Source organism: Epinephelus fuscoguttatus, linkage group LG4, assembly GCF_011397635.1.
Source record: "Epinephelus fuscoguttatus linkage group LG4, E.fuscoguttatus.final_Chr_v1".
Classification (NCBI taxonomy): Eukaryota; Metazoa; Chordata; class Actinopteri; order Perciformes; family Serranidae; genus Epinephelus; species Epinephelus fuscoguttatus.
In genome coordinates, this window is record NC_064755.1 from 30,261,834 (window position 1) to 30,289,158 (window position 27,325).

General features: G+C 41.3%; 2 protein-coding genes across 5 annotated transcripts in view; both read left to right on the forward strand.

Annotated features, from left to right (window-relative positions):
• LOC125887178 (cGMP-inhibited 3',5'-cyclic phosphodiesterase A-like) overlaps positions 1–9,234 on the forward strand; it is a 124,408-nt gene extending 115,174 nt beyond the window's left edge. For 2 of the 3 annotated variants that reach the window (XM_049573821.1, XM_049573822.1), the window contains one exon: positions 1,525–9,234. In XM_049573821.1, the coding sequence (XP_049429778.1) occupies positions 1,525–1,838 (314 nt within the window). In that variant the 3' untranslated portion in view covers positions 1,839–9,234. The remainder of the gene's footprint in view (positions 1–1,524) is intronic. The other variant, XM_049573820.1, reaches the window with a different exon arrangement.
• Positions 9,235–13,271: 4,037 nt separating this feature from the next.
• LOC125887182 (solute carrier organic anion transporter family member 1C1-like) overlaps positions 13,272–27,325 on the forward strand; it is a 31,909-nt gene continuing 17,855 nt past the window's right edge. The window contains exons 1-2 of one of the 2 annotated variants that reach the window (XM_049573826.1): positions 13,272–13,544; positions 24,915–25,079. In XM_049573826.1, the coding sequence (XP_049429783.1) occupies positions 24,984–25,079 (96 nt within the window). In that variant the 5' untranslated portion in view covers positions 13,272–13,544; positions 24,915–24,983. Of the gene's footprint in view, positions 13,545–13,927; positions 14,009–24,914; positions 25,080–27,325 lie in introns of those variants that run through there. The other variant, XM_049573827.1, reaches the window with a different exon arrangement.

The window sequence follows — 27,325 nt, forward strand, 5'->3', positions numbered from 1 at the left end:
AGAGTCTATAAAGATAAATACACTGCCACACACACCTCTAGTGAGTCATAAGTGATGACTGATAGTGGTTACTTTTGTATTATTCCATATAGACCATTTTAGGGCCAATGCCACGATGATGTCATTTTATTAGCCGGAGGCAAAATACGACTTGCCACCACAGGGCTGTAGGCTACATAGGAGTCTTAAAATGTTGTCTTGTTGTGTTATTGGGAGCCAGAATAGAAGGAGTCATGGCTCAAAACTTAAATTTTAATGCATACCAGCCACCGTTGCCCGTCAACAAAAATGACGACAGCTATGGTTAAATGCAATAAGATGAAAGGACTGGACGGAGGCAATCGTCAGGTTAAGGAAAAAGTATTTTAGCGTAGTAACTTTTTAGCGTGAAAGCTAACATTAGCTTCGATAGCAAAACAAACCGGAAAAAAACGCTCAAGTGCCATCCTCCTTTGTAAGTACTCAACCGCAAAGCTTCCTGTGACATCATCCATCTACTCAGGGAGAGCATTCGGGTCGGCCAGTCTGGTCCCTTTGATCTGTGAGAGCTTATTCAAGTAACACTTGCGGTCCTGGAGAGTGAGTGACCTGACATGGTGCGTTCATAAATTCAGTCTGGCTCTCTACACTACAATGAGAGCCCTGTTGGTCGAAGAAACGGAGCGTCATATGTCTATATAAATTAATGAACGGTTAAGTTAATCACACATTGACTCTTCTCGGCGCTCTGCTGCTTCGTCTCCGCCCACAGTGTGCTCTGCCACCCTGAGAGTGCGGTGCTCTGAATAACGGAACAGTACATTCTGACAGTGTTCCAAATTTACAAACAGTCCAGTCTGTGCCAGAGTGTGCTCCGGCACTCAGAATGGGTATTTCTGAATGTGGTTTCTCCATTGTCTAAAACAAGCCAACGGAACTTGCTAGCTAGCACTAGGTAACGTCTGTGGAGAATTGTTCTGCCTCCAGCTAAGCCCCGCCCACCAAAAAACATCAAAATTATTGGGAAAATCCTGCATAATATGTCTTTAAACAGTGGCTTGTCCTCTGAACGATGGGAAATAAATAAGTTTAGCAGATCTTTGTGACTTAAAAAGACATTGCAGTTCAGCATCAGATTACAAAGCCTCTGGTCAGAATACTGTATGCTATTAATGCTAATGAGAGCTCATTGGAAAGCCAAAGCGAAGTGCTGTTTTTAGAAAGCCTCTAAACCAGTCTGGGAGTAGCACTTAACATGTTGTAGAGTGTATTTATACTGTAATTTATGCAACATATCCATCCCGCCCAGATTTAATATTTATATTGAATAAAGAAATAGAAAAGAGAGTTGTTCAAGGAGTGACACTGGTGGATGCACTGGGAACTACTCTTGTGTAACTCTGCAGCTTCTGTCTGACCACAGTCTGACAGAAAGACCAATTACTGTGCAAGGCCTTGAGGCCGTGGGTTTGCTTGCTGATGAGACAGCTGTTTTAAGTTGCTTTTCAGTTTTCAAACATGTTTTTTTGTTTGTTTGTTTTCCAGAGAAAGTAACGCCCAAGAAGAGAAGGAAAGTCTTCTGCGAGATCACCCACCACCTGCTGGAGAACCACGAGATGTGGAAGAAGGTGATTGCAGAGGAGACCCAGAAACAGGGCCAAGGAGCAGATTCTGTCCATTTAAATAATGTAACTGAGCCAATCCTGGCTATTCACGAGGAGGAAGAGGAGCCAGGCAGCAGAGAGGAGCTAGTAGAAGGAGAGGATCCAGAGGAAGGGGTGGAGGAACCGGAGTGGCCCATGTCTCCGCAGGAAGACTCTAAACCTCCAGAGGAACTAGCGGAGGGGGACCCACAGTGAAACAGCCCATGGGAAATATGGCGTCAGTCAGGGCAAGGACGTGAAGAAGTATTTCTTGTTTTCTTATCCTACCAACTGACTCCTGTCTTTGCCAGCACATCACTTAGACACAACACTGTAGATGTTTGGGAAATGTGTGCCTATACAGAAAAAAAAACAGGGTGGGAAATTTTGTGCTTTACACATTTTATCTGAATATCTGGTTTCACCAAACATTTAAAGGAGCTTTCCATATTGCAATACAGGATTATTTGTGTACTTTGGGATACAGACTCTTTTGCTACTGTCAAGAGAAGAGGAAGACTGATTTGCACAGACCTCAACCCAATGTGGTAACACAGGACTGCAGAAATTTGCTGCCAATTTATATATAATTATTTTCTGAATGCAATTATATATAGACACCACAGTTACTTGTACTTGTGTTTCAATTTTAGCGAGAGTTTTTGAGGTCTCACATGGACCATAATATGTTTTTTTTCTATATATGGATTATAAAGGGAGTCAATCAAATGAGGAACATCGGCGTATCTTTTATTCCTTTCAACTTCTGCCAAAATGAATCACTCACCCATAGGCTTTAGCATACAAATTCAAATGATTATACATGTTTTTGTTTTGCATTTGTTGCCAAATGAAGTACTTTATACCATTAGGTGTAGCCATGTTACTCTAAGGAAGGAAACTCGAGGCTCTTTACACTCTGTATTTGTGTGCGTGTGTGGGTTTGCATGTTTAAATTAGTGTGCTCAAATGCACAATTCTTCTGCAGAGGACATAGATAGACTTATCAGATGTATTCATGCCATCTTTGGCCTCCAGCCCTCAGTTGGATATAGTGGTCATTACAGGGTTCACTGCTGCAAATGTAGTGCAGAGGTCTGCACTGACAAAGCAGCAGAGAGAAGTCTGAGATGAATCTGTGCTGAATACAAGACCAAAAAGGAAATACAAGTACGCAGAGCATAAACCAATACTACCAAAGTGTTAATGGGAAAAATAAGGTGAAAAAACAGTTAACCCTACATTCATAAAACATAAAGAAAATGGATAATCCTACAAAGGTATTTGAACGTGGCCATAGGTAGACTAACCATTACACTGTCCCTTTTCTTTTCTATCCATGTTTGACTCTCTGACTCTGTGTTTGGACTCAGTTTGCTGTATTTTACTCTATACTTGCTGGTCCTTATATAAAAACCTGCAAATGATGCTGACCTTTAACCCTCAGGAAAACCTCAGCCGTTGAAATTCAAAGCGAACATCTGTATCACCTGTGAGGACAGTACGTTACAAATATGCAGGGATAGTAAGCTAGTTTAGAATATGTTCATTTAAGACTTGGAGCAATGCTGAAGCTTTATTTCACAGCCTCCTGCTTTTCTGCTTTGGCTATTATAACATCTCTGCAGATAGACAGAGTGAATCTGTCTGAATTCCTCTCCTGGCACCTCAGGGAGACACTCATTCTCTCAGAATTAGGCGCAGACAGGACTCCAGAGTGCATCAGTTGGACGGAGTTCTTCTGCAAGTCAACGTCCAATTTGATAAATCACATCTGTTGCTGTGATGACACACAGGGAAGTTATTCTGCAAGAAATTGTTTTTTTTTTTATTTCACATGAGGAAAAAATGTGGTTGAAATCCTGTCCAGGTTGATAAAAGAGTGTTGGTGCAAGTCTGTGAGAGCTGAAATATTTCTCTGAGGCTAACTGTTGCAGCTGTTTGATGCCAGTAGAAAAGATCACTCCTTCTTTAATGTAATGGACATGAAGTGCAGTGGCAGAGACGGCTGAGATCACCCTGATGACAGCAGCATGTGTCATTTTATATTTTATGCTCTTTAAACATCAAATTTATCATTAAGAATTTCCCATTGCCCGATGTTCTGACATTTATACCCAGTCCATGTGAATTTTGCCAAATATTGGTGCTAACATTTTGTGGGGAGATGCTATTTGCATCCAGGGGTTCTTAGCCACAGAGTCTTGCCACGTTGGCTAGGTACAACCCGGGTGTATATTCCTGGTCATCCTAAGCTTAAGTGCTGTATTGTAGGCCACTGGACTTGACGTTTCACCTCTCATCGAAGAGGTTTCTTCAGTTCTAACAGACTGGTACGGAAGAACCGAAGAAGCATCTTGGATGAGAGGCAACACGTCCAAGAAACTCAAGCAAGTTCAGTTGACTATGATATAGCACTTATGATTACCATGACCTGGGTGACTGAGAATCTTCACTGACTGGTCGTCCTAGCAACATTAACGCATAATATTAATACGTACAGGTCTGTTCAGCTACGCTGTTAAAGTTTATGTACACAGTTTAAGCATTCAGCAGCTTTAAACATCCCAAAAACTGAACATAATAAGTCAATGAAGTTAAAAAATAATCAGCCAGTGTTAACTCACATGCGACTTGAACCCCATTCATCACCACATCTTACTGCCTCTGTGGACTGTGTCACTTTTTACACTACATCACCTGACTTTCCGGCAGTACTTCTGTGTAACACAAAGTCCTGATCATGACGTCCTTATCCTGTCCGCATCCAACCTCGACTGCTCAATGTGATGAGTACAATCACAGCACACAGAGGCATCTATAAACATGTCATTGGGATGGGTGTAAAAAGCCAGATAGCTGCAGTGTGACTACTCTCACCCAGGGGCAAATAGACAAACCAAATTTGGTGTCCTGTCAATTTCTTATGATGGAAAGTAACTGCTATAGTGGCACGATGTGATTATATTCAGACATGACACTGTCTACCTATTATGCATTTCTTTACATCATTGGGGCTTCACAATCCATGTGAACATTTTTAAAAAAAAAAGTGGTAGTAAGTATGAAAATAGCAATGAGAGCTCCTCCAAAGTGCTCCTCAAGAGTTTCAAACAGACATTGTTTCTGAAATATGATTTATAAATGGAATTTGGCATTATGACATTACTGCACATGACTTGTGGGTCTACATGACAGCCCCTATTTTCAACTGAGAAAATGCCACAAGGTAAACCAGTTACATAACCAGCTGCACAGTAGCCTGAGAGTAGGATGCAAAATGTATCTGTAGAAGGTCCCACTTTGCTTCAATTATTCACATTTACATAGAAATGGTGTTTGAGAGACCATTAGTCGAGCTTGAGTTGAATAAGTAAAGTGCTCTGCACTGAGTTGGCAGGTCAACTTTCTGTCACACATGAGTGCAGTGAGGCAATATGTAATGAATTATCCACTGCTAATCTTGTCGAGTTCTCATGACCTACATGCACATCTGAATCTCTTATGCGCTGGTGTCTCATTTCATACTGTACTGTGCTCTCTTCCATAATCTCATTCCTTTAAGTGAATACTTCAGCCCCCAAATGATCATTTATTTATCACTTACTCACCTTGTGTTACCTTGACTTTGTGAAGAAAACTTAGTTTTTCTTGCATGCCTCCACAGTGAACAAAGAACCCAAATATGGCGAACATTCTTGATTAATTGAAGTCATAGGCAACTGCGTATAACAACAGCAAAACTATGTATCAAAACATCAGTTTACAAACTCTCCCACAACTCGTGCAGTATAATCCAAGTCTTCTTTATCTAGTCATACTTGTGAAACACGTGTTTTCGCTAAAACCTGGGCCCAAGTGGGTAGTAAATGGGCTGAATGATGGGCCCTATATGGGACTGTCCACGCGTTCCATATTGGCCTCATGACAATTGCCCATATAGGTGGATTTACCCCACTGGGCCCGAGATAAGATGCCCATTTTGGACCCATACAGGTAGCCCCAGCATGACCTGTGTGGGGCTTTGTTTGTTAGAAAACAATAATGTAACTTGATCTAAAATGTCATGTGTGACATCAGTGCACAAAGCCCATACCTAAGTTATGTAATATCATGTTCAAACAACACTGATTTTTGGTTTCACATGGGACACAAACTGCACTCTCCTGGGTGAGAGTCTAGTTTTGTTTGACCCATCCACCTCCCTTTCCTCCCTCTGTACGCAGACTTTCTTGCTCTTTATACCACATTTGTTGTACTCAACGTCAAGTTTCACCACAAATGAGTTTACACTGGAGTTAGCTGAAAGCCTGGTGTGTATAATGAAGATGCTAAAGGGTGCCTTTGGCATCAATATTGCGTGCCGAGGGGTGTGATAACGTGTTGGTATTCCACAACCTAGGGATGAGGACTGGGTGATTATACTGCATGAGTTGTGTGAGAGTTTGTAAACTGATGTTTTGAAGTTTTGCTGTTGTTAAATGTGGACCTTTATGACTTCAATTCGTCAAGAATGTTTGCCTTTTTTGGAAAACTGAATTTTCTTTCCAAATTCAATATAACAAGTTTGAGTATATGACCCATAAATGATCATTTGGGGTCAAGTGTTTCGTTAAACTGATCTGTAAAAAGCTGCACAGCACACAAGTCAACCTGGATCTGATAGAGCTTCCTGTTATTGAAATTATTCCGGGTACAGAACATCATGTACTTGTATCCTTGCAGATCCTGCATTAACATACTCTATTACCATCCAATGTTCCTGGCTGTGCTGAATACCGCACTACATCCGTAATGGCCTGTTAACTGCTGCCCTGACTCTGTCACACTGTGGAGAGGGGGTGGAGAAGGAGCTCAGGAACTGCAGTGTAGACCACACAAGTTGAAGATAATTGGTTGACCCACTGATTAGACAGGCATCAGACAGAGAGTCATTTAGATGAGACCAAACTTGTTAGCAGCCACTGAACCGGAACATTTTTGTTTTTTCTGGCTTCTAATGATCGTGTGTTGCCTCACGTATTATGAGCAACATCAACATGTCTGCTGTTTGCTGTACGTTGCCTGCGAGTCATCCCTAATGACCTATAATCACATTACAGACACAATGTGGATACATTTTATTCAGCATTTTGATAAAACCTGATTCAGGGTTGGGTCAGATCACTTTGAAATTTAGTTTGTTTCAAAAAGAAATTACATGGCAATTTTTGCATTTAGTGATGTAATCCATCGGAATACAAAAATGTCATTTGAATACTTTTGTATTACTTCAAAATTAAATTCATTTGACCATATTGCACCTTATACTTAAAAAACTGACGCAGCCACAAAAATTTGAGTTCCACATAATATGACCTTTTCAGTGCAAATATAATGCATTTTCAGCATTTACAGTTCATTAAATTAGCCTTATAAAAATAGTGCTGGCACAAACTAAAGGTGTACTGTGTGTATTCTACAACACGAGGGATGCTGTTTCTTGTGTATACATTTTTTTGTTTGCTGTCATTGTTTAATCAAAGGCCACATGGTTATTATGAAAAATGGTTGAATAATTTTAAGGTTTTTATAGCCGTAATCCAAAATGTAATCAAGTAATTCTTTACAATAATCGAATTACACATTATAGTCAGGAACACTTTGGTCAAAGAAAACTTTATTTCCATTTGCAGTATTATATTTGGTGGTATGGCTCTGTTCTGGGGCCTCTCTGCCTTTTCTCAGACCTACGCAGAACGCCTCTTCCACGTGCCTACATGGAAAGTCTAAGGCGGAAAGAGCACACCTCTCTGCCCTTCCATGTCCAAACGAGGAAAGCTTAAGGTAGAGAGAGCAAACGTTCCTGCCCTTTCATGCGCATACATAAAATGCCTAAGGCAGGGAGAGCAGCAGCAAAGACCTCCTGGGAACAGAACAGAGCAGCATCGATGACAAACACAAATTACACTTATAAGTCAGACCCAGCAAAAGGAGGAGCTGGGGTGGAGGCAGTTTGCAAAGTGGCTTGCAGAAGAAGCAGCAATAAGGCAGACCAGAGCAGTTTAAATAGGGCACCCTGAATGAGATTTGCCAATTGGTTGCATAGAAAGGAATCATGTGATCTATCAGATGACTCCCTTCCATCAATCAGCTGCTCCATCAGTTGATTGGGATGATTGAGAGCAGCTGATGTAGCTGGGATGTGAGCTGGGCTTGACATCGCATCCTGTCTGAACTAACGCTATGCTCAATTTTTTTTTAAATGAAATTTGGCTTGATAATAGCAACTTATTTTTTGTAATCTGATTACATAAGCCCGATTTCATGTAATCCGTTACTACCCAACCCTGGATATCACCAATGTTATGTTGGCGAGCTCTTCAATACAGCACAGACAGACAGTAATTTATTTGGATGATGTAACTTCCACTTCTAGTTTGTTTGTTTTTTCAAGCCTCCAGGTTGTACAATTATACGATTACATCAACTCTCCAAACCTCCTGCTTTGTGAATGCATACATTCAGTATACAGTGTGTGTGTGAGAGAGAAAGATAGTGTATGTGTGTGTTTAAATTCTTCCATCGGCCTCTCTAATGTGACTCGGTCCTGCATGTATTTGGCTCGCAGACTTTTGAGTAGAGACTGCTTCTACTCACGAGTAGAGGTGATGAAATAATGAAGGGTAAATGATGCAGTAAATAGTTCTTCAGTTCTCCTCAGATACTCAGATGACATTGTTATTCGCAGAGGGTTCGATTGCATATTTCTCCTTGCGCTTCCTCTTTGATCTGCTTAGCGTGCAGATCGGAGATCCTCACTGGCAACAGTAGTGGAGTATTCATCACACAGCGTACCTCATCTTTGAAGGAGATGGGATTCTGTCCACTGTGTTTGTTTGTGGGTGATCTCTTTTTTTTTTTTTTTTTTAAAGAGTGGACTATGTACACATTTTGCCCCCAGTCACAGCAGTCTTAAGTTAACACTTGCGTTTCAGCTGATGTATCAGTTTTGATAGTGTTTTTTAATATCTTAATTGGTTTTATTTGATTGTCATACTTATTCACACATGAAGCATAATTGTAACCATGGGAACCAAACAAGCTTTACAATTATGTAAAAAAAATGAGATGAGTATTTTTATATAGTTGACACATGATTAAATAATTGCTTTCTTCTCACTAGTACCTTGCACTTACCACATGTACTAATATTTACACGAGGAAGAATATGTCCAAATACACAGTATTTGTGAAAGTAAAATAATTTTCTTGCAGGTTGATGCTCCATTTTGTACAATATACATATATGCTGTACAGTAAAGAAATTTTAAAACTACAAAAACTCTTTTAGATATACATTATTTATTTTTACCATTTTGTAATTTAGACACTATACTGTAGCTTCAATATTGCCAGACTTACTGGAAGTGCCTATATTGGTATTATGTATCATACAGTGAATATATTTGAAGATCATTAGAAGTTGTCACAAACTGAACCATGTGGATGTTGTAATGTGAATACATTGAATTACAAGACTATAATTTCTGTGGTATCCCCTGTGTCTGTGTTGTGTTTATTTATTTAGAATCTGCTTCATATTAAAATCTACAAGGTACACCATGACATACCGTAAAACTTCACTTTAAAACCTTGTCCTAATTAACGCCCAGTCCCTTTTACAAGCCCCGTGTGGCTACACATTTGACAAATAAAGGCCTGTCTCAATTAGAGGCCTGGTCTGGTTGCCAAACAGTTTATTTTTATGACATTCTTTTGATGTATAAAATTGGGTTTTCGGCTACCCATTTGAGCTAATGTTGTTTAGCTGCTTCAATCACACATACAAATATAATTCAGTCAGGAACACTTAAGTCAAAGAAAACTTTATTTCCATTTGCTGTATTATATTCGGCAGTATGGCTCTGTTCTGGGGCCTCTCTGCCTTTCCTTGGGCTTACACAGAAAGCCTCTTCCATGCGCCTATGTGGAAAGCCTAAAGTGGATAGGGCAAACTTCCCTGCCCTTCCATGCGTCTACATGGAAAGCCTAAGGCAGGGAGAGCAGCAGCAAAGACCCCCGGGAACAGAACAGAGCAGCATCATTGGTAAACAGAAATGACACTAATAAGTCAGACACAGCATGAAAAGGAGGAGCTGGGGACATTGCTGGCGACAGCAAAGGCATAATGTTTTTATGGTTGTCCGTCTGTCCTATTCCCGTGAACCCAATATCTCAGGTAATTTCTCCAAACTGGGCAGAAACGTCCTTCTGTTTGGTCAGATACTGAATTGGTGACACTGATTTTGTGTCTCCACCTTGAAACTGTGGTGACTGTACAGATCTTCTGTGCCGCCGTGTTAAAGATGTGTGTGAAGCATCCACATTTTCGAATATGTGGCTTATTTCCAGCAATATCCATATTTGAAACATTGTCTACTGTCTGGCTACATACGAGTCTGGTAAGACATGGATTTAAACTGCATCTTGACAGGCTGGCAGAGGCATACAGCTTCAAGGTGTTAATTCTTGTTTCTGTATTCATCAGTCCAAACGTCATGCAATTCACAGTAGCAGGTGGTACTGAATAAATTACTCCTGAAAAGAGTAAACAGTCATAAAAAAGCTTTAAATAACTTGTCAATACTGCTGGTGGCATATCCACTCTGTGAAGATCTTCACTTTGAGGTCATCAGTGACCATACTTGTTTTTAAATAGTGCAATAAAGTATTCTCACGTCAATGAACGTCAATGAACTTGTACACCTGTATACTCTCACAATGAAGATCTCTACTTGACCAAAATGTAATGTAACTAACTTTTTCTTTTATTCTCAAAAGAGGATTTTGCATATTGTGACAGAATACCATGATAGCTATTACTTTTATATCTCTGGATGTACTGTGTTAAATTATTTTGGACAACGCTAAAGACCAGACATCAAGATGCTTTAAATATTCAATTTGGAATTATCTATCTTAATTTTTTTGTATTTGATTTCCTGGATTTGCTGAAAACATACATTCCTGTCTGATGATTTTTATTCTTGAAAACTTTTTCAATTGATATTCTGTAAAATCTATCACTGCATATAAGCTATGGATCTTCCAATCAATGACACGCACCGTGACATAGGACTTTGTTGATGCTGCCTACTCCTAATCACAATATCAGAATGAAAAATGTAGCCAGTGTCCTTTTTACTATATTAACAGTCACTTCTGCATCTTACCTTGGTTGCTCAATGGGTTATGTTTGAGAGCGGTATGGACATGCTCATTATAAGTGGGTCTGCTGTATATGTACCAGTTATTCCCATGGCAACAGGGAAACTTGAGAAATGAGGTCTGACCACCTGGTGTGTCAGCAGGCTCAACAGGGGAATTATGACCTTATCTAACTGCATTAAGCATTAAAGATGCATCGCTACCTGCTTGTTTTTCTAGGCTTTTTAAAATGTCTTTCTTCCTGTCTTTCTTTAATGAAAATTCACACTTTGGGGTGAGTCGAGGAAACCAACACAATGTGATTCACGCAAAGACCTGAACCCCATTCTGAAACTTGACTGAATCTTTCCTGTTTGTGAGCCTCTAGGATTGATTTTAATGAAGCTCAATGCAGTTCGATGATATTAGTTCAGTCAAACTTGGGACTTACTGATTGAGGGTCTTAACCATAGACTGTAAATAATGGACGTAGTTACCGTGGCATCACCCAATAGTTTGTGAACTCCCACTTTGAAGCCTCAAGTTTTTTTGAGCCAAAAGTGACCATATTTGGGTGAGAGGCTGGCGCTGTGGAGGAGTGAGGGGTCGCTATTCCTGCTGTAAATCTGGGCATTTTAACATGAGGGTTCTGTTGGGATTGACTAGCTTCTGGAGCCAGCGTCAAGCAGCCGTTTTAAAAAAAAAACTGCAGTTTTGGCACTTCATTTTTCAGCCCCTGTGTTTGTCACTCAGTGCTAACACATTTCAAATCCCCCTTCACTCCACAAAGATTGTGACTTAAGTAAATAAAGATGGGCATGAATTTGTGTCAATCCCATTCATCCCATTTTACAATGAATGCTGGTCCTGTTTTGGATCGAGCAAGAATTTGGGTTTTGTTTCAACACTGGGGAGACAAATATGAAACGGATCCTCTGCTAGAATATAAGGCTTCATTTGAGGTGGTTCAGGCATCTGATCAGGATGCCTCCTGGGCGCCTCCCACTGGAGGTGTTTCGGGCCCGTCCCACTGGTAGGCTGGCCCGGGGTAGACCCAGAACACACTGGAGGGATTACATATCTCGTCTGGCCTGGGAACACCTCGGGGTCCTCCAAGAGGAGCTGAATGGCGTTACTGGGGAGAGGGACGTCTGGTGTGCTTTGCTTGGCCTGCTGCCCCTGCGAGCTGGCCCTGGATAAGCAGATGAAAATGAATGGATGGATGGATGGATGGATATAAACAAACTACACCACAGTCGCATAGCTTCAATGTCGCCACCATAACGAGGCTGTACAGTTGTGTTAAGCATGATGACATCCCGCAGTCTCATTTAGCCGTGTTTAGCAACAGGCTTTTTAAAAAACTCAAATAATAAAATTCTTAATTTTCGAGTGGGGTATTACTGACGTATTTTATGTTGGAGAACGAAACATGAAAGTCTCTTAAGTTTGTGTTAACTACACACCATATTTCAGGCATCTAACCAAAACAGGTGGCTAACCAGTGATTAGCATTGTCACCTCTCAGCAAGAGGGTTTCTGGTTTGAACCCACCATAAATCCTGGGGTGGGGAAGGCCTTCTGTGTGGAGTTTGCATATTCTCCTCATGTCAGTGTGGTTTTTCTCTGGGTACTCCAGCTTCCTCCCACAGTCCAAAGACATGCAGGTTAATTGATAACTCTAAATTGGCCCTAGGTGGGAATGTGAGCGTGAATGGTTGTCTGTCTCTATGTGTCAGCCCTGTGATAGTCTGGTGACCTGTCCAGGGTGTTTCCCCCACCTCTCGCCCAATGTCAGCAGGGATAGGCTCCAGCACCCCAAATGCACGTTCTAAATGTTGAGGGGAACGTGTCCCCTGCATCCCCCCTGACATCTACACCTCTGAGAAAGAGCGTGAGACTCATTATATTCGAAGAACACAGGTTTAGAGGGACAGATGAGGAAGAGATGTTCAATAAAAAATCTGCTTTATTATTACAGTATCTGCATTATTAAGAATATCTGACTTGCTCATGATGCAAGACAGTTAAATTAGCTTATCAGTTTGACTTCATAGTAAGTGAATAGTTCAAAGCTCATGCTCTATTTAACTATGACAAAGTTGGCAGTGAAGACATGAAGTGGTGCACATCTTTTTTTCCCAGCTGTGTGTGTATGGGAGCCATCTGGTTTTGCTCAGCATATTTTTTATTATGTGAGACACCCTTGAAAGCTGTAAACACTTCATACTGTAGGAGGCAGAGGGGGGAAAATTTATCCGTGCATGTTCTCCTGTCTGAGCAAAACGTTACAGTCCCCCTGGTAAATTAATGCCACAACATGCTGCAGGTCTAATAGATTAATTATTCATTGCGGAAATTCAAATCATGGCTTCCTGTTGAGGATTTTCCAGCAGTCTGCAGATGTTTGCAATATCATTTTACCGCTTTAAGGTTATCGGGGCTCAGTGAAAAGGTGGGATATGTTCTGGCAAGTAGTTTTCGCAGCTCTCTTTATCGCATCACGTGTGCTGCACTGTGTACACGGTGCTCAGTATCCACCCTGTCGCTTCCACTGAGACACACTGTTCTCCGCTGCAGACAGAGGAGCATGTACAGTATGAGCAGGTGACTTCATTACAGCAGGGTCGTTTCATGCCGCTGAAGCCTTTTGACAAACAACAGGATTATTCCGCCTCAGTCTCTATACTGAAATAAGAAGTTAGACACGTCGGGGTTGAATCTCGGAGTTAGGTAAGTATCATAATGATTTTCTTTGTGGCTGAAAAAACACGCGCCTATTGTCTGCTTGACATTTGGATTATTGTCAGGACTAGAATTAAGTGAAGTTGCAGCAGTATGACTTAAGGTAATTGCACAAAAGGCTGAAACTGGCAGTGTCAGCAGGTGACACCAGGTGTGTTTCCATCCAACTGTTTTATCTGCATTTTCAATTTACGCATTGAAAGAACTCAAAAAATAAAGAATACAAATATTTTAAAAGTTTTCATGCTTGGCTGATGTTAAACAGTTAGTGTCTCCATAGAAATCAAAACGTGAGAAAGTGCAGTGAAAGCAGACTTTTGGTGAATTAATTATGACGTAGCTACTTGAAGCACGTGACTCAAACGTCACTGAAGAGGCGAAACATGGCGGCAGGTGAAAACCTGTTTGAAGAGATGAGGAGACCTTCCTCAAATACATGAAACAAACAAGTGGTAGGTTTATAATTCCACCATATTTTATGATTATTTTTTGTTTGTTTCACTGCCGCTTTTTTAATTACGTCATCATTGCGCCGTCGTTTCCTTCAATGTTTTAATGGCATCAAAAGAAATATTATCTAATTAATCTCACAGCCTTTTTTGCAGAGCTTTACTTTCTTCAGTGTAAATTTGCTAAATTAAAATTAAGTTAGCTTAAATTAAACCTCACTTCCATGATTTAAATAAAGACATGGAGTTATATTTTAAGACAATAACCAAAGCAAAAAAAAAGTTGCTAATTTAATGTCAAATTAACTCTGTTAAACCCTGGCCTGTTATTTTATTTCAATTAAATTAATATTTGTGTCTTCATTTGCCATTATTTATGTTTGCCTATTTATTTTAAATTGACATTGCTTGTTTATAACACAAACAAATTGAATTTAAACAAATTTTTTTTTACTTAAAAAGAATGTTTTAATGGTACCTTAATGGGGAATAAGCGCCGTGTACTGTTTATCATGAAGAGCCAACGCCTAATATTCGCATAACAGTGGGTGGAAACACGCATACATTTGTCTTAAGTGCTGTATCGTTGGCAGCTGGACTTGTTTGAGTTTCTTGAAGACGCTTCACCTCTCATCCAGAGACTTCTGCAGTTGTAACTGACTGGTGCAGAGTCGCAGGCTTTAAACTCTGTCTGAGACTTACAGAGTTGCTGAGGTCATGTGACCTCAATGACTTGACTGGGTCAACGACTCACATGTAACCTCAACGACTCTGAAACTCAGAGCTCACATTTGACCTCAAAGACGAGTTTAAAGCCTGTGACTCCACTCCAGTCCGTCAGAACTGAAGAAGCTTCTTGGATGAGAGGTGAAACGTCTTCAAGAAACTGCCTACGATATAGCACTTATGATAACCATGACCTGGATGGCTAAGAATCTTCACCAACATGACGCATGAATTTATATTTTCTTTGGTCATTTTTTAGAATATATACAATTTTATATCATTTTAAAATTTGTTTAAGTTGTACATTTGTATCATAGACTGTATATAAGATGGATGACACATCTCTACTTCCTCCTACTGTACAAAAATGAAGCCTTGATATCCTGATATGATTGCTGCCATCTTGCGCTTGGGACTTTATTTGGAGCCAGAGTCTAAGCAGTAACATACTCCGCAGTATCTCGTTGTCGCCCATACACCTGTCCAGCCAATCAAGAGCAGCGCCACTGATCTTGAGCACATCAATTGGCATACGCAGCTGTCAATGATGATGTCAAACCTCTGCTTAGTTCCCCCTAGCATCAGATAACTAGTTACAGCTAAACTTATAAGAAAAATTAACACTTGAACGTCAGCACGATACAAACTGCTTAAAATGACAGAAACCATCTTTTGGCGAAATTTATTTGACATGTACTTTGAGCTTTTAGTTTAGCTCATGTTCCATCCGCTAGCATGCAGGAGGCAGACTTTATGACCTATACTGCAGCCAGCCACCAGGAGGTGATTGAGATATTTTTGCTTCATTTTTTGGGAGCTGTCATGTCGTCCAACTTTACTGTACAGCCTATGATGTGAATGGAAACCTGGCTGTGAAGCATCAACTGTGCGCAGTGCACACAGCTGGCAAAATAGCAGGGGATTTGCAGTATCCAGAGATGCTTATCTGGTTACTTCATATGCATTGATTAATTAACCTGAGTGCATGAGTCATCGCCCATAATTCAACGAGACCATGTAATTATCTTTGAACTCAGCGCTAGTCTCTACCCCCTGTTCCATGATGTATTAAACATCACTTTGTTTGACAGTAATCTTTAGTCTTCATCAGGTGGTTTCAAAGAGTTTGTCCCTGTAAAACAGGGGTGTCCGACCTTTTTTGAATGTGGGCCAGATTAGATCATGTGAACAGCTGCCTCTTGCATCATATAGGTTTTTTTATCACATACAAATGAGACAAAAATTCAACTGTTTTGGCTTTAAAGGGACATTGTGTAACATTTTCAGTTGTTTATTGGCAAAAATTGATGTCTGCATTCATAAATATGTCATCACTGGTGTACTATTACCTCCACCAATAATCTGACTCATTCATTCATTCATTCATCTTCTAACCGCTTCATCCTCTTGAGGGTCGCGGGGGGGCTGGAGCCTATCCCAGCTACATCGGGCGAGAGGCGGGGTACACCCTGGACAGGTCGCCAGCCTATCGCAGGGCTGACACATAGAGACAAACAACCATTCACGCTCACATTCACACCTATGGACAATTTAGAGTTATCAATTAACCTAGTCCCCAATCTGCATGTCTTTGGACTGTGGGAGGAAGCCGGAGTGCCCGGAGAGAACCCACGCTGACACGGGGAGAACATGCAAACTCCACACAGAAGGGCTCCCACGCCCGGGATCGAACCGGCAACCCTCTTGCTGTGAGGCACACCACCGTGCCGCCCCAATAATCTGACTTATTCTCGTAAAAGGAGAATTTCGGATTTGTTTGTACATTGTGCAGGTAAGTCGTCTGTGGGGTTCCATTACGTTTCGCAATCTTGAGAATACACCCGCCAGCAAGGGACATACAGCACCGCCCTCGGCGTTTTCGTTGAGAGCCAGGCCAGCACTGCGTGACTGAGAAGCCGAAGGAGAGGAGCAAGAGGCGCTTCGCTACTACCCTGGCAAATTTGAAACAAAGTCCCACTCTTTGAGCATAATGCAGGATCATGCATATGCAGCATCATGGGAGACGGAATCCTTGTCGCCAAGAAAGCGCAAAAGGGAATAGAAAAAGCAGCGTGACCGGCGAATTAAAAAACGAAGGCCCACATCGGGGTAGCCTTTCCCAGGTAGAGAGAGCTGCTGAGGGAGAATGGTAATGCAATCACAGGCCAGCGCCGCTGTTGCCTGTTAGCCGCTGTTAGCTGCTGTTAGCGGCCAGTTGCTAACAGCCTCATCCCTCTCCTCGCATCACTGCGCCGCTGTTAGCTGTTAGCCACTAGCCGCTGTTAGCGCTGGCCTGTGATTGTATTACCTTTCTCCTTCAGCAGCTCTCTCCACCTGGGAAAGGCAACCCCAATACTGACCCTTGTTTTTTTAATTCGCCGGTCACGCTGCCTTTTTGATTCCCTTTTGCACTTTCTTGGCGACGAGGAGTCCGTCTCCCGTGATGCTGCATAATACATGATCCTGCATTATGCTCAAAGAGTGGGACTTTGTTATGCAGCAGTAGTGCCGCTGGCCACTAACAGCTGTTAGCGGTGCAGTAATGCGAGGAGAGGGATGAGGTGTGTGAGGTTGAGCCACTTGTCAGTTGTCAAAGGACAAGACGTGATTGGTATGCTTCAATTTACATCCACCCCAACAGTCCTATGTTGTAAACACAGCCAGCATGGTGAGGAGGGGGTTTGTCAACTCACGTCGCGTGTGTCTGTGTAGGAGCCTGAATGAATACTCCATGTAGTATCGGATGACATGGCTTCATCAGTGTTATCATAGCTTTTTGGTACACAGCGGCTACAGTTGTTGCAATACATGTTTGAAACAGTGAGGCGCTAGAGTGCGTCATCTGTTTGAATGCAATATATGATTTCAACGTTAGATGGGAGAAATTCCTACACACTGTGGCTTTAAGTGAAAAAGTATTCAACTTTCCTCCTCTCCTGAAAGCAGCGGGGCTCGCTGTCGATTTAATGCTACCTAGCAGGAAATCTCTGTTGCTATGTCATTTGCTTGTTTAGCATTTGTTTATGAAGACACATAGGTTCTGCTTGCAGAGTTCCTATTCGATGCATTACTACAAACTGTACATTAGTGCTGCCATCGTGAGGTGAGCGGAAAAATGCAAAGTGATCTTGCTTCTTTAACCAATATACTGTGGCAGGCCACATAAAGTATATTTGTAGAGACAAACGGCCTGCGGGCCACAATGGGCCGGACTTTGGACATGCCTGCCCTAAAAGATATATATTTGCCTTTGTATATCTTGTTTTGTTTTGTTTTTAATTGAATTTTTATTGATTTTGATAAGGTTGGTACATGACAGTTCTACACGTCAAATATTGGTCCTTGAGCACGGCTGGTCATCCTAGTCAACATGGATTCGTATGAGGCAGTTTATGTCATATAGTTGACCCATTCTTTTATTTCTGGCGGCTTCGTTGACTTCCTGTACCTGAGTATTGTTCTAGCAGCTATAATGACTCCAGCCGTAACAACTGAGAATTCATCTCTTGACACATTATGTACCTGTGATCTGTCCCCCAGTAAACCAATGTCTTACCTCACCATTTACTCATGTGTCTAAGAATTTTACTCCAAAAGGCCCGAATGAGTGGACAATCCCAAATTCAATATAATATCTCAGTAATTTCTGTGCAAAGGCCAGACCAATCTTGATCAGAAGGTCAGTCACTGCCTTTCCAAAGCCACCATCTCCAAAATCAAGCTATTTTTCTCCTTCAAAGACTTGGACTTAGTCACCCACATTCTCGTCTCCTCCTGTTAAGACTGCTGTAACTCTCTGTACACTGGTATTGGTCCGTCCTCTCTGTCCTGCCTCCAGCTAGTTCAGAGCGCTGTTGCCAGGCTCCTCACTGGTACCTGAGGAGCATTCTCGGAATCCATCGGCTGTATTCAGCGTCTGACTTCCGGCAGACGGCGATACAGCCTCTGGGGGCAGACCACCAATTTTTTGGCATTCCGGTTTGAGGAGCCGAATTTCCGTTTCCGACTTCCGTTTATATATGTATATATGCTGAACCATTGCGATGGATTCAGAGTTTGCAGTGACGGCAATTATGTTCTGCCTCGTTAGTTCACCGCACGGACCGTTTAACCTGGCAACAACTGCAGCTGGCTCAAACCTGATTGATCAATATCACGCAGACTACAAACAGCCTAGCACCAGAAACCAGGGCTCTTCCGCTCTTCTTCCGGAGGCAAGCTCTCCAGGGTTTGCCTACAGATTCTACATTCACTGAATGTAGAATCTGTATATAGAGACTACCTGAGGAGAGACCATATCACACCTGTTTTAGCCTTTCTCCACTGGCTGCCTGTAAAGTTCAGAATTGACTTTAAGGTTCTCCTGTTTGTGAACAGAGCCCGTAATGGTCTGGCCCCATCCTACATCGCAGATCTCTTAACCCCTTAGTCTCCCTCCAGGTCCCTCAGGTCAGCTGACCTGGGGCTCCCGGCTGTCCCACGCTCCAGACTAAAGCTCAGGGGTGATCGTGCCTTTGCTGTGTCTGCCCCCAAACTGTGGAACAACACCCCAGTCCAGGCTCAAAATCTACTTTTATTCCCTAGCGTTTGAGTCCCCCTGACGTGACTTTCCCTGATGCATGCCTGTGTGTGTTGTGTCTCTAAATGTATGAGCTGTGTACCTGACAGTTATGTTGCCTCTCATGTATGTGTTTTTAGCATTATATTCCTTTTGTACAGCACTTTAGTCAGTGGGAGTTGTTTTTAAATGTGCTTTATAAGTAAATTTGAGTTGAGTTTGAAGGACAGTTAATCACTTTTGATAATCAGGGTATGTGTCTTTACATATATAGTGTGTACACTGTATATGGTAGTTTATATCATACCTGAGAGTGTATTATGTTGTGAAGAAACAAATAATTTTAGATTCAACTGTTGCAGCTCATTATTTAGTATTGTAGGTATGCATTTTCTTCACCTTGAACACCATGATCAGATGAATGGGATTTCTATTCACCTGAAACTCCCTCCTGTGTGGACCTGAATAGGTAATATTGTCTGAATCCCACAGTGGCTGTGGAGAGAAGGCAGTTTAATTGTGCATACAGAATGCAGCCCATTACCAGCTTCTCTCGGAGCAAAGCCCTCAGTCAGATACAAGCTTCAAACAAACTGATGAAATATTTTGTCTGTTGTGTGTGTGTGTATTTGTGTGTGTGTGTGTGAGAGAGGGAGAGAGAGAGAGAGAGAGAGAGAGAGAAATACTTGGCTTACAGTCTTAGCATGTGGGATGCAGATCATTATTGTATACAGTCTCGTCGTGCCAAAATACTGTCCTGCTTAATGTCTTTTGGTTAGATGAGCATGAAAGCTTTTATGTCGTCGGCTGCAGCTACGTTTCTGTCTAGCGCAGTTCAAAGCCGCGCCGTGGTTTTGTGCACGGAGGAGGGATCCATAGGGAGTTTTCATGTCACTGAAACAGTCTGGTTTTTCAACAGTGTCACAGCTTTGCTCTTTGCACGCCTCTGCTCTCTGTCTCTACATCCCTCTATCACTCTCATTAGGTCATCATTTACATCCACGCAAATTAGACTTAAGGGTCCAGTGTGTAAGATTTTGGCAAAAATTGAATATAATATCTTCTTCTTCATCTTCTAACCGCTTCATCCTCTTGAGGGTCGCGGGGGGGCAGGGTACACCCTGGACAGGTCGCCAGACTATCGCAGGGCTGACACATAGAGACAAACAACCATTCACGCTCACATTCACACCTACGGACAATTTAGAGTTACCAATTCACCTAGTCCCGAATCTGCATGTCTTTGGACTGTGGGAGGAAGCCGGAGTGCCTGGAGAGAACCCACGCTTTCTTACTAATTCTTACTTAATCTGCAACATGTTAGTCTGGAGATTTAAACTCATGTTTAGGAATATGATTTCATTAACTCTTTGAATATTAAACCCATCCAAATGAATCCATATATGTTTATTAGTTCTGCACATCCCCAAATCAGTCTTGTTTTGTCTGGGTTTAATGATATTTATTTCTATCAAACCATACTTTTGATTTACTCAATTCTGAATGGATCAACTACGTAAAAAAATGCAGTACAAGTACAAAAGTACAAGTACAAAAGTGTACTTCCTCCCACTCCTTTTTGGACATGTAAATCAAATCATTATATGTTGTTTTCAGTTTTCATACTTCCTTTAGTAACTTGTTTTTTATGTCTGTCTTCTACTGTATGAATATTGTGTTTATTTGCTACTTACATTTTCGAAATAAACTGCTTCTAACTAGCTAACTAACAAACTTACTAACTAAATAAGTAAATAACTAACTAACTAAATAACTAACACTAAACTTTCAGAGAAAACTTCTCCAACAGCATCAAACCATAAACCTTCCTGAGACAGTCTGGACAGACTGGAGTCCTACAGGGTTCAGCTGTGAAGTCCGTCGGCAGGTAGCTGCTTGCTCCGCTGCCATTCAGCGGCTAACATGCGAGGCTGCAAACAGCCACCGTTGCAACTTACAAACACCACAAATCCATTCAGCAGCTCCACCATCCACAGTCAGACACATGGGGCTGATTATTCACCGCTGAATTACAGCTCAAAACTCATACCATCGGCTGAAGCTGCTCCGGTTTGAGTGTTTTTGCTGGCTCGTGAAGCATCCTGCTGCAGACTATTTGCTGGAGTTTATCGGCATTTGAAGATAATTACAAGCACAGCTGTTCTCTGCTTTCAATCTCTGATAGTCAACCACGAACATTTTTGTCAGCGTAAATGTAACATAGATTTCATCTTAGTTTTCATTATTAAGATCTATTTTTAGCTCATCATTGTCTCATTTTCATTGTGGAAAAAAGGTTGATGATGGAAAAATGTAATTAACGCTGCTGTGGATAATTCGACTCTCGATAAAAACCTCCTGAACAGTGAACACTGAAGGAATCGTAAATGGGAGTTCACTCTTGGCACAGGGGAGAAGTTTCAGCAGGTTGCAATCTGCAATCCTCACCTTTCTAGATGCCACTAAATCCTACACACCGCTCTTTTAATGCAAGTATCAGTAATCACATGCTGACAGTCATTGCCTTCCTAGTTTGCTCTTGACAGTACAATTTTTATTTTGAGATTGATACCTTAATTGTCACTCCGTTTTGTTTTCCTGTAACCTGTTTGCTGTCACGTTAATGGTCATATCGTACTTGCAAAATACAAAGTAGGTTTTTGAATCCTGAATACAACATTACCATGGCATACAGTTGCAAATAAAAAAGACATACTGGCCATGTTTAGCAGAACTGCTGAAGAAAACCTGTCTGACTGACATAAAATCCAATAATTACAGCCCTACAGCTCTTCACATATTTTCTGTCACTCGTCCCATGATTCCTCTTAAAGTTAACCTTCACCATTTCTATAAAAGCACTTAGATATCATCACTGCTGCTGAGGAGATTATTCTAACGACTAGATAAAAGAATATTTTGTAAAATAGTTTGCTCTCTGGTATGAAAAAGCCCATTTACTGTATTTACTCAGCTGCACATTGGCTTTTTAAGTTTATAAGTTTGTTTGTATTTCCCAAAAAATCCTTGAGTGTAATGTGTGCTGTTCATGTAGGCATAACTGACTTATATATTAAATTAGGTGTAAGAGTCATAACTAAACCTCTAGTAAAAACACTACACATTTTTAACATCATGGAGTTATCATTTACAGTCATGTCACCAATGTACAGGAACATATAATGTTTAGCCCTTCTCCTTGGCGTTGCATTAAATTATATTTTAATTCTGTTTTGAAAACTACAACTTTAAAGAAGCACTGTGTAGGATTTAGTGGCCTCTAGTGGTCAGGATTGCTGATTGCAGCCAGCTGAAAGTTCTCCCATGTGCCACGCATGAACTCTTGGTTAGTATTCCTTCAGTGTTCATTTTTCAGGAAGTCTTTCGTGGAGCGGAAATATCCTTTGTGGTCTCTTCCTCCCCAGAACAAACGGACCAGGTGCCTTATTCATAAAACTATGCCGAGAATCCACACTTAATGTAAACACACCAGAAAATATTCTGATTTATAAAACCATGCCTACGCTTTCCAGTAGGCACTTTCCTTTTATAAATCCCAAATAAACTTGAAATTGTCCACACATGGATCAGCCTCATATCATGCCCGCTATATGCCCACATTCAACCATAAATGGTCAATGCAAAGCACCTGAATATTGACCCACATACATGAGCCTGCTGATCAGTGGTTCATCACGGTGATTGATGGCAACAACGAAGAGGAAGGCATAGAAAACAAATCTTTCTGACACAGAAATCGAGGTGCATGTGGGTGAGGTGGAGGTAAGAAAGCACATATTGTTTGCTGGTCACAGCTGATTGGTCCCAAACGGGAGAAAAGGCAGCGAGTTAATGCAGTGAGTTCATCAAACAGGAGAGTGTCTAAAATAAAAAATAAAAACAAAAAGGTCAGATCTAAAGGTATAGGCAAAAAAGAAAAAAAACAGAATTGCACCCCATTGTCTCTGCTAATTTACACAATCCATATATACAGGGAGTGAGGATTTGCTGGGTGAGGTGACTGGAGAAGCAGAGTGTGTGTGTGTGTGTGTGTGTGTGTGTGTGTGTGTGGCAGCACTGCAGCGTCTCCAGTGTGCTCTGTGCGCCTGACAGCACAGACATTTTCCCTGCAGCGATTTAACTTGGATTTCTACAACTGATGGTGATGATTTAATTAGTTCTGAGGTTGAGGTGAGAATGACTCAGTATATCCATGCTTAATATCGGGGAAAAGGAGAGCCAGACTTTCATCAATGCGCTTCACAGCTGACCACAAATGTCAGCAGCACACAGTCCGGCCCCGACCCTCTCCTCTGTGCTCCAGGGGTAGAGAATGTGATAGTGAGACAGTGTTCATGAAACATTGAGAGGTCTTTGATTGAAGATTACAGTCAGAAGGTGCTTATGAAAAAGTTATAGCTTACTGGCACAAACACAAACAACACTGCTGAATTTGAATGTTCATGAAGTGAATCTATAAGTAACATGTGACATAAATTTAAATGTGTGAGAGACATGATTATACATATGGTAATTCCTCTCATATTCAATGTCTACAATCTGGCTTCAACTCATCACCTCACCGTCTGTCACCAGTTTCCCCTGTCTCCAAAATGTGCATATGCAAGGGTCAGAGGTTTCCTCAATTTACGCACATTTCTTCATCAAGTCTTCCTTTATAAATCCCAATTTATGTTAACAAAGTGGCGTACGCACATTTAAAGCCCTTCTATTAAAAAATATCACCGCAGAGGCTTCTAACTACGGTGGCCAATCCGAAAACGCGAATGGCCCTGTGTAGAGCCAGTGTTTGGATTGTCCATCCTTGGCTACTGTTAAAACATGGCAGTGCAAAATGGCGGACTGCGTGTATGAGGACTCCCTTCTCATGTAGATTTAGACAGGTCATTCTAAGCTAATAAAAATGCGACGATTCTTATTTTCCGGTGATTATGAACTAAAGAAAGCATACTTAGATTATATTTTACTCCATTTCTGCCAATTTATCCCCCTAAATCCTACACACTGGACCTTTAAAATCTTTAAAGATTTTCAGAATATCTCAGATTTTTCCCCACAAACAGAATCTTATTGGTGCGAAAACAGCTAATAGCTAATGTTAGCTTCTAGCAAAGAGTTCAAATGTGCCATTATACAACTGCAAAATTGTTCTCTTTTACTTTAATGTTCAACATAGCTGTTAGCTAGCTATTAGCACAGTCGAGAAACACCTGGGTTTTGTTCAGAGATTTGACATTGCACAAATCCTGTAACTTCATGAAAAGGACAAGACTTATTAGATGCTGTGTGCATTCACTGTATTGTGGTTGGTCTTTGCGGTAAAGGCTCCATGTCTCAAGATAACTGCATCATTTTCTGTTTTAATTACACAGGACAGTGTGCATGTATGACATTGTTGGATTCGATGGAAGGCACCTTGATGGAGCAAGGCTAACCATTTATCTTTGCTTCCAGTGTTTAGCCATACACATCCAATGCCCACAGTGTCTGTTGTGGATGCAGAGATGAAATTGATATTGACCTTGCTTCTGTGTAATAGTGCTGTTCTAAATGAGTACAATAATTGTGGCTGACAGCTTTCTAAATCTTAATTTCTTCCAACAGGTGTGAGTGAGGACAGCCAGGGTGAATCATCTAAAGAGAAACCGCAGCTCAGGCAAACAACAGGCAGCCATGAAGAAGATGGACGACACAGCCACAGGCAGCTGGACTCTAGACAACAACCCTACCTCCTCCACAGAGAAGAACTCCTGCCACCCCAATTTAAAGGTACTGTGGCGGAAAAAGGAGCTCTCCCCTAACAAGCCCTTTTTTGACTTGCAAGCCATATATCATTTGTTACAGTTCCTGAACATAACACAGTCTTCATTGAAGTGATATACACGTTTTGAATCTGGGTTTGTTGTGCAGCAGTTAAGTCGTAACTCGGCAAATGATAAAGATGAAAAAAATGTGATGAAATGTGAAGAAATATGATGAATCTGTGGCCTTGAACTGGACAGTACAAAACTCCTGACATTTCAGAGAAATTATATGTATATGACAGTTGGAAATATGTTTACTTACACAATTATTTTTCCAAGTTTCGTGGTAAAAATCCAGTTTTGAAGTGTCAAATAGGGAGAACACGACATAAGTACAGTCAACAACAGGGACAGCATTATGTAATGTACCAGACAAACAGTCATAAGAACATGTATGAAGTGTTTTATCCTGAAAGAGCAGAGGGCCCACATGCCTGTCATTTGACTGGCCTGCAGGGAGGGCACACTCATATCTCTCCATTTACTGGGATCACAAGTATGTCAGAGAGACACAGAGTGCACATGTTGGTGAATGTACCCTCTTGTGTGTGAATATCTAAAAGCTATAGCTGTCTATTTCTCTGCTGTGCCGAGTTATGTTTAATTTTTTACAGACGACTAGCTGAATGAAACCACTTTAGGCATCTTCTAATGCAAATCCATGAATGTTTGAACACCTACTGTATGTTTGAGCTGAGCGTGCTGCATGTTTCTGGTAGGTCTAGTTAATGCAAGGTGTTGAGTGCCACAGCTCTCTGTGCCCTTTGGACTCGGTATTAAGTCGCTGTGAGAAATTCCTTAAACAAAGTTTGTGCTTCAGTAAAGGAGGTCAGAACAGAGGGTCTGAACCTCTTTATTGGATTAGGAAGCACATTGGACAGAAATAAAAAAAAAAGCTGCTTAGTGAAATTCTTGGGCAACTACGGGCAGCAATAATAATATGGAATTCCCAGTCATGCTGCGTTTTTGGGTCATGTGTGTTTTCCTTCCATGTTGAGTAATCTTACAATGAACTTCTCAGTGAGGTGTGTTTGACACAACATACACTTCTAGAAAAGGGGTTTTTGACTGCTCATAGCACACGTGTTGCTAATATTTACAGCAGAGTTCTGCATGTTGGTATAGTTGTACATACTACACTACCTCAAATGCAAATGTTGTGAGACAAAGGCAGTGACATAATGTTTTTTTTTATTCTCACTGAAAGATCTCTCTGGTTCTGTTTCCTGTGTTTGAACCATGTGGACATCTAAGATTTACATTCAGGTTTTAAACAATAAAAAGTTAAATGAACCAAACAATATTCAGGTAATATTATCAGAAAGAATTATACTTTTGTCACAACAAGACTTTTGAGGTATTTTGCCACAATGAAAAACAGTATATGTAACAATAAGGAATGTTGCAGAACTTTATATTTCAGAATTAAAGGTCCAGTGTGTAGGATGTAGGGGGATATACCGGCAGAAATGGAATATAATATGTGTAACTATGGCTCGGTGGCAAAGTGGTTAGCATTGTCGCCTCACAGCAAGGGAGATCCAAGTTCGAACATGAGGTGGGAGTTTTGAACTCCGAGGAGGGGGAGGCCTTTTGTGTGGAGTTTGCATGTTCTCCACATGTCAGCGAAGGTTTTCTCCGGGTACTCCGGCTTCCTCCCACAGTCCAAAGACATGCAGGTTAACTGGTGACTCTAAATTGTTCGTAGGTGTGAATGTGAGTGTGAATGGTTGTCTGTCTCTATGTGTCAGCCCTGTGATAGTCTGGCTACCTGTCCAGGGTGTACCCTGCCTCTCGCCCAATGTCAGCTGGGATAGGCTCCAGCCCCCCGTGACCCCCAGTAGGATAAGTGGTCACGGAAAATGAATGAATAACTATTTTTTCATTGGTTTATTACCTAAAACTAAGAATCATTGTGTTTTCTTTGCCTTAGAATGAGCCCTTCATATCTATAGAGGGAGTGGGTCCTGGAGGCTCCACACAAGCGGCAACCTCTGGGGCTGAACAAGGAAGCGAATACGCAAGTGCCAAAAAAACTGTAGTTCTTTGAATGGCCACTTGAGGCCGGCTCCGGAAGCCAGTCAATCCCCACAGACTTCTGCATTTTAAAATGCCCAACCTTACAGTAGAAACAGACATGTTAACAGCCTGGTACGGGCGGTGCATTTTTTTGAATAACTCACCCGTTTAGGTTTAATTAAAACTTAAACT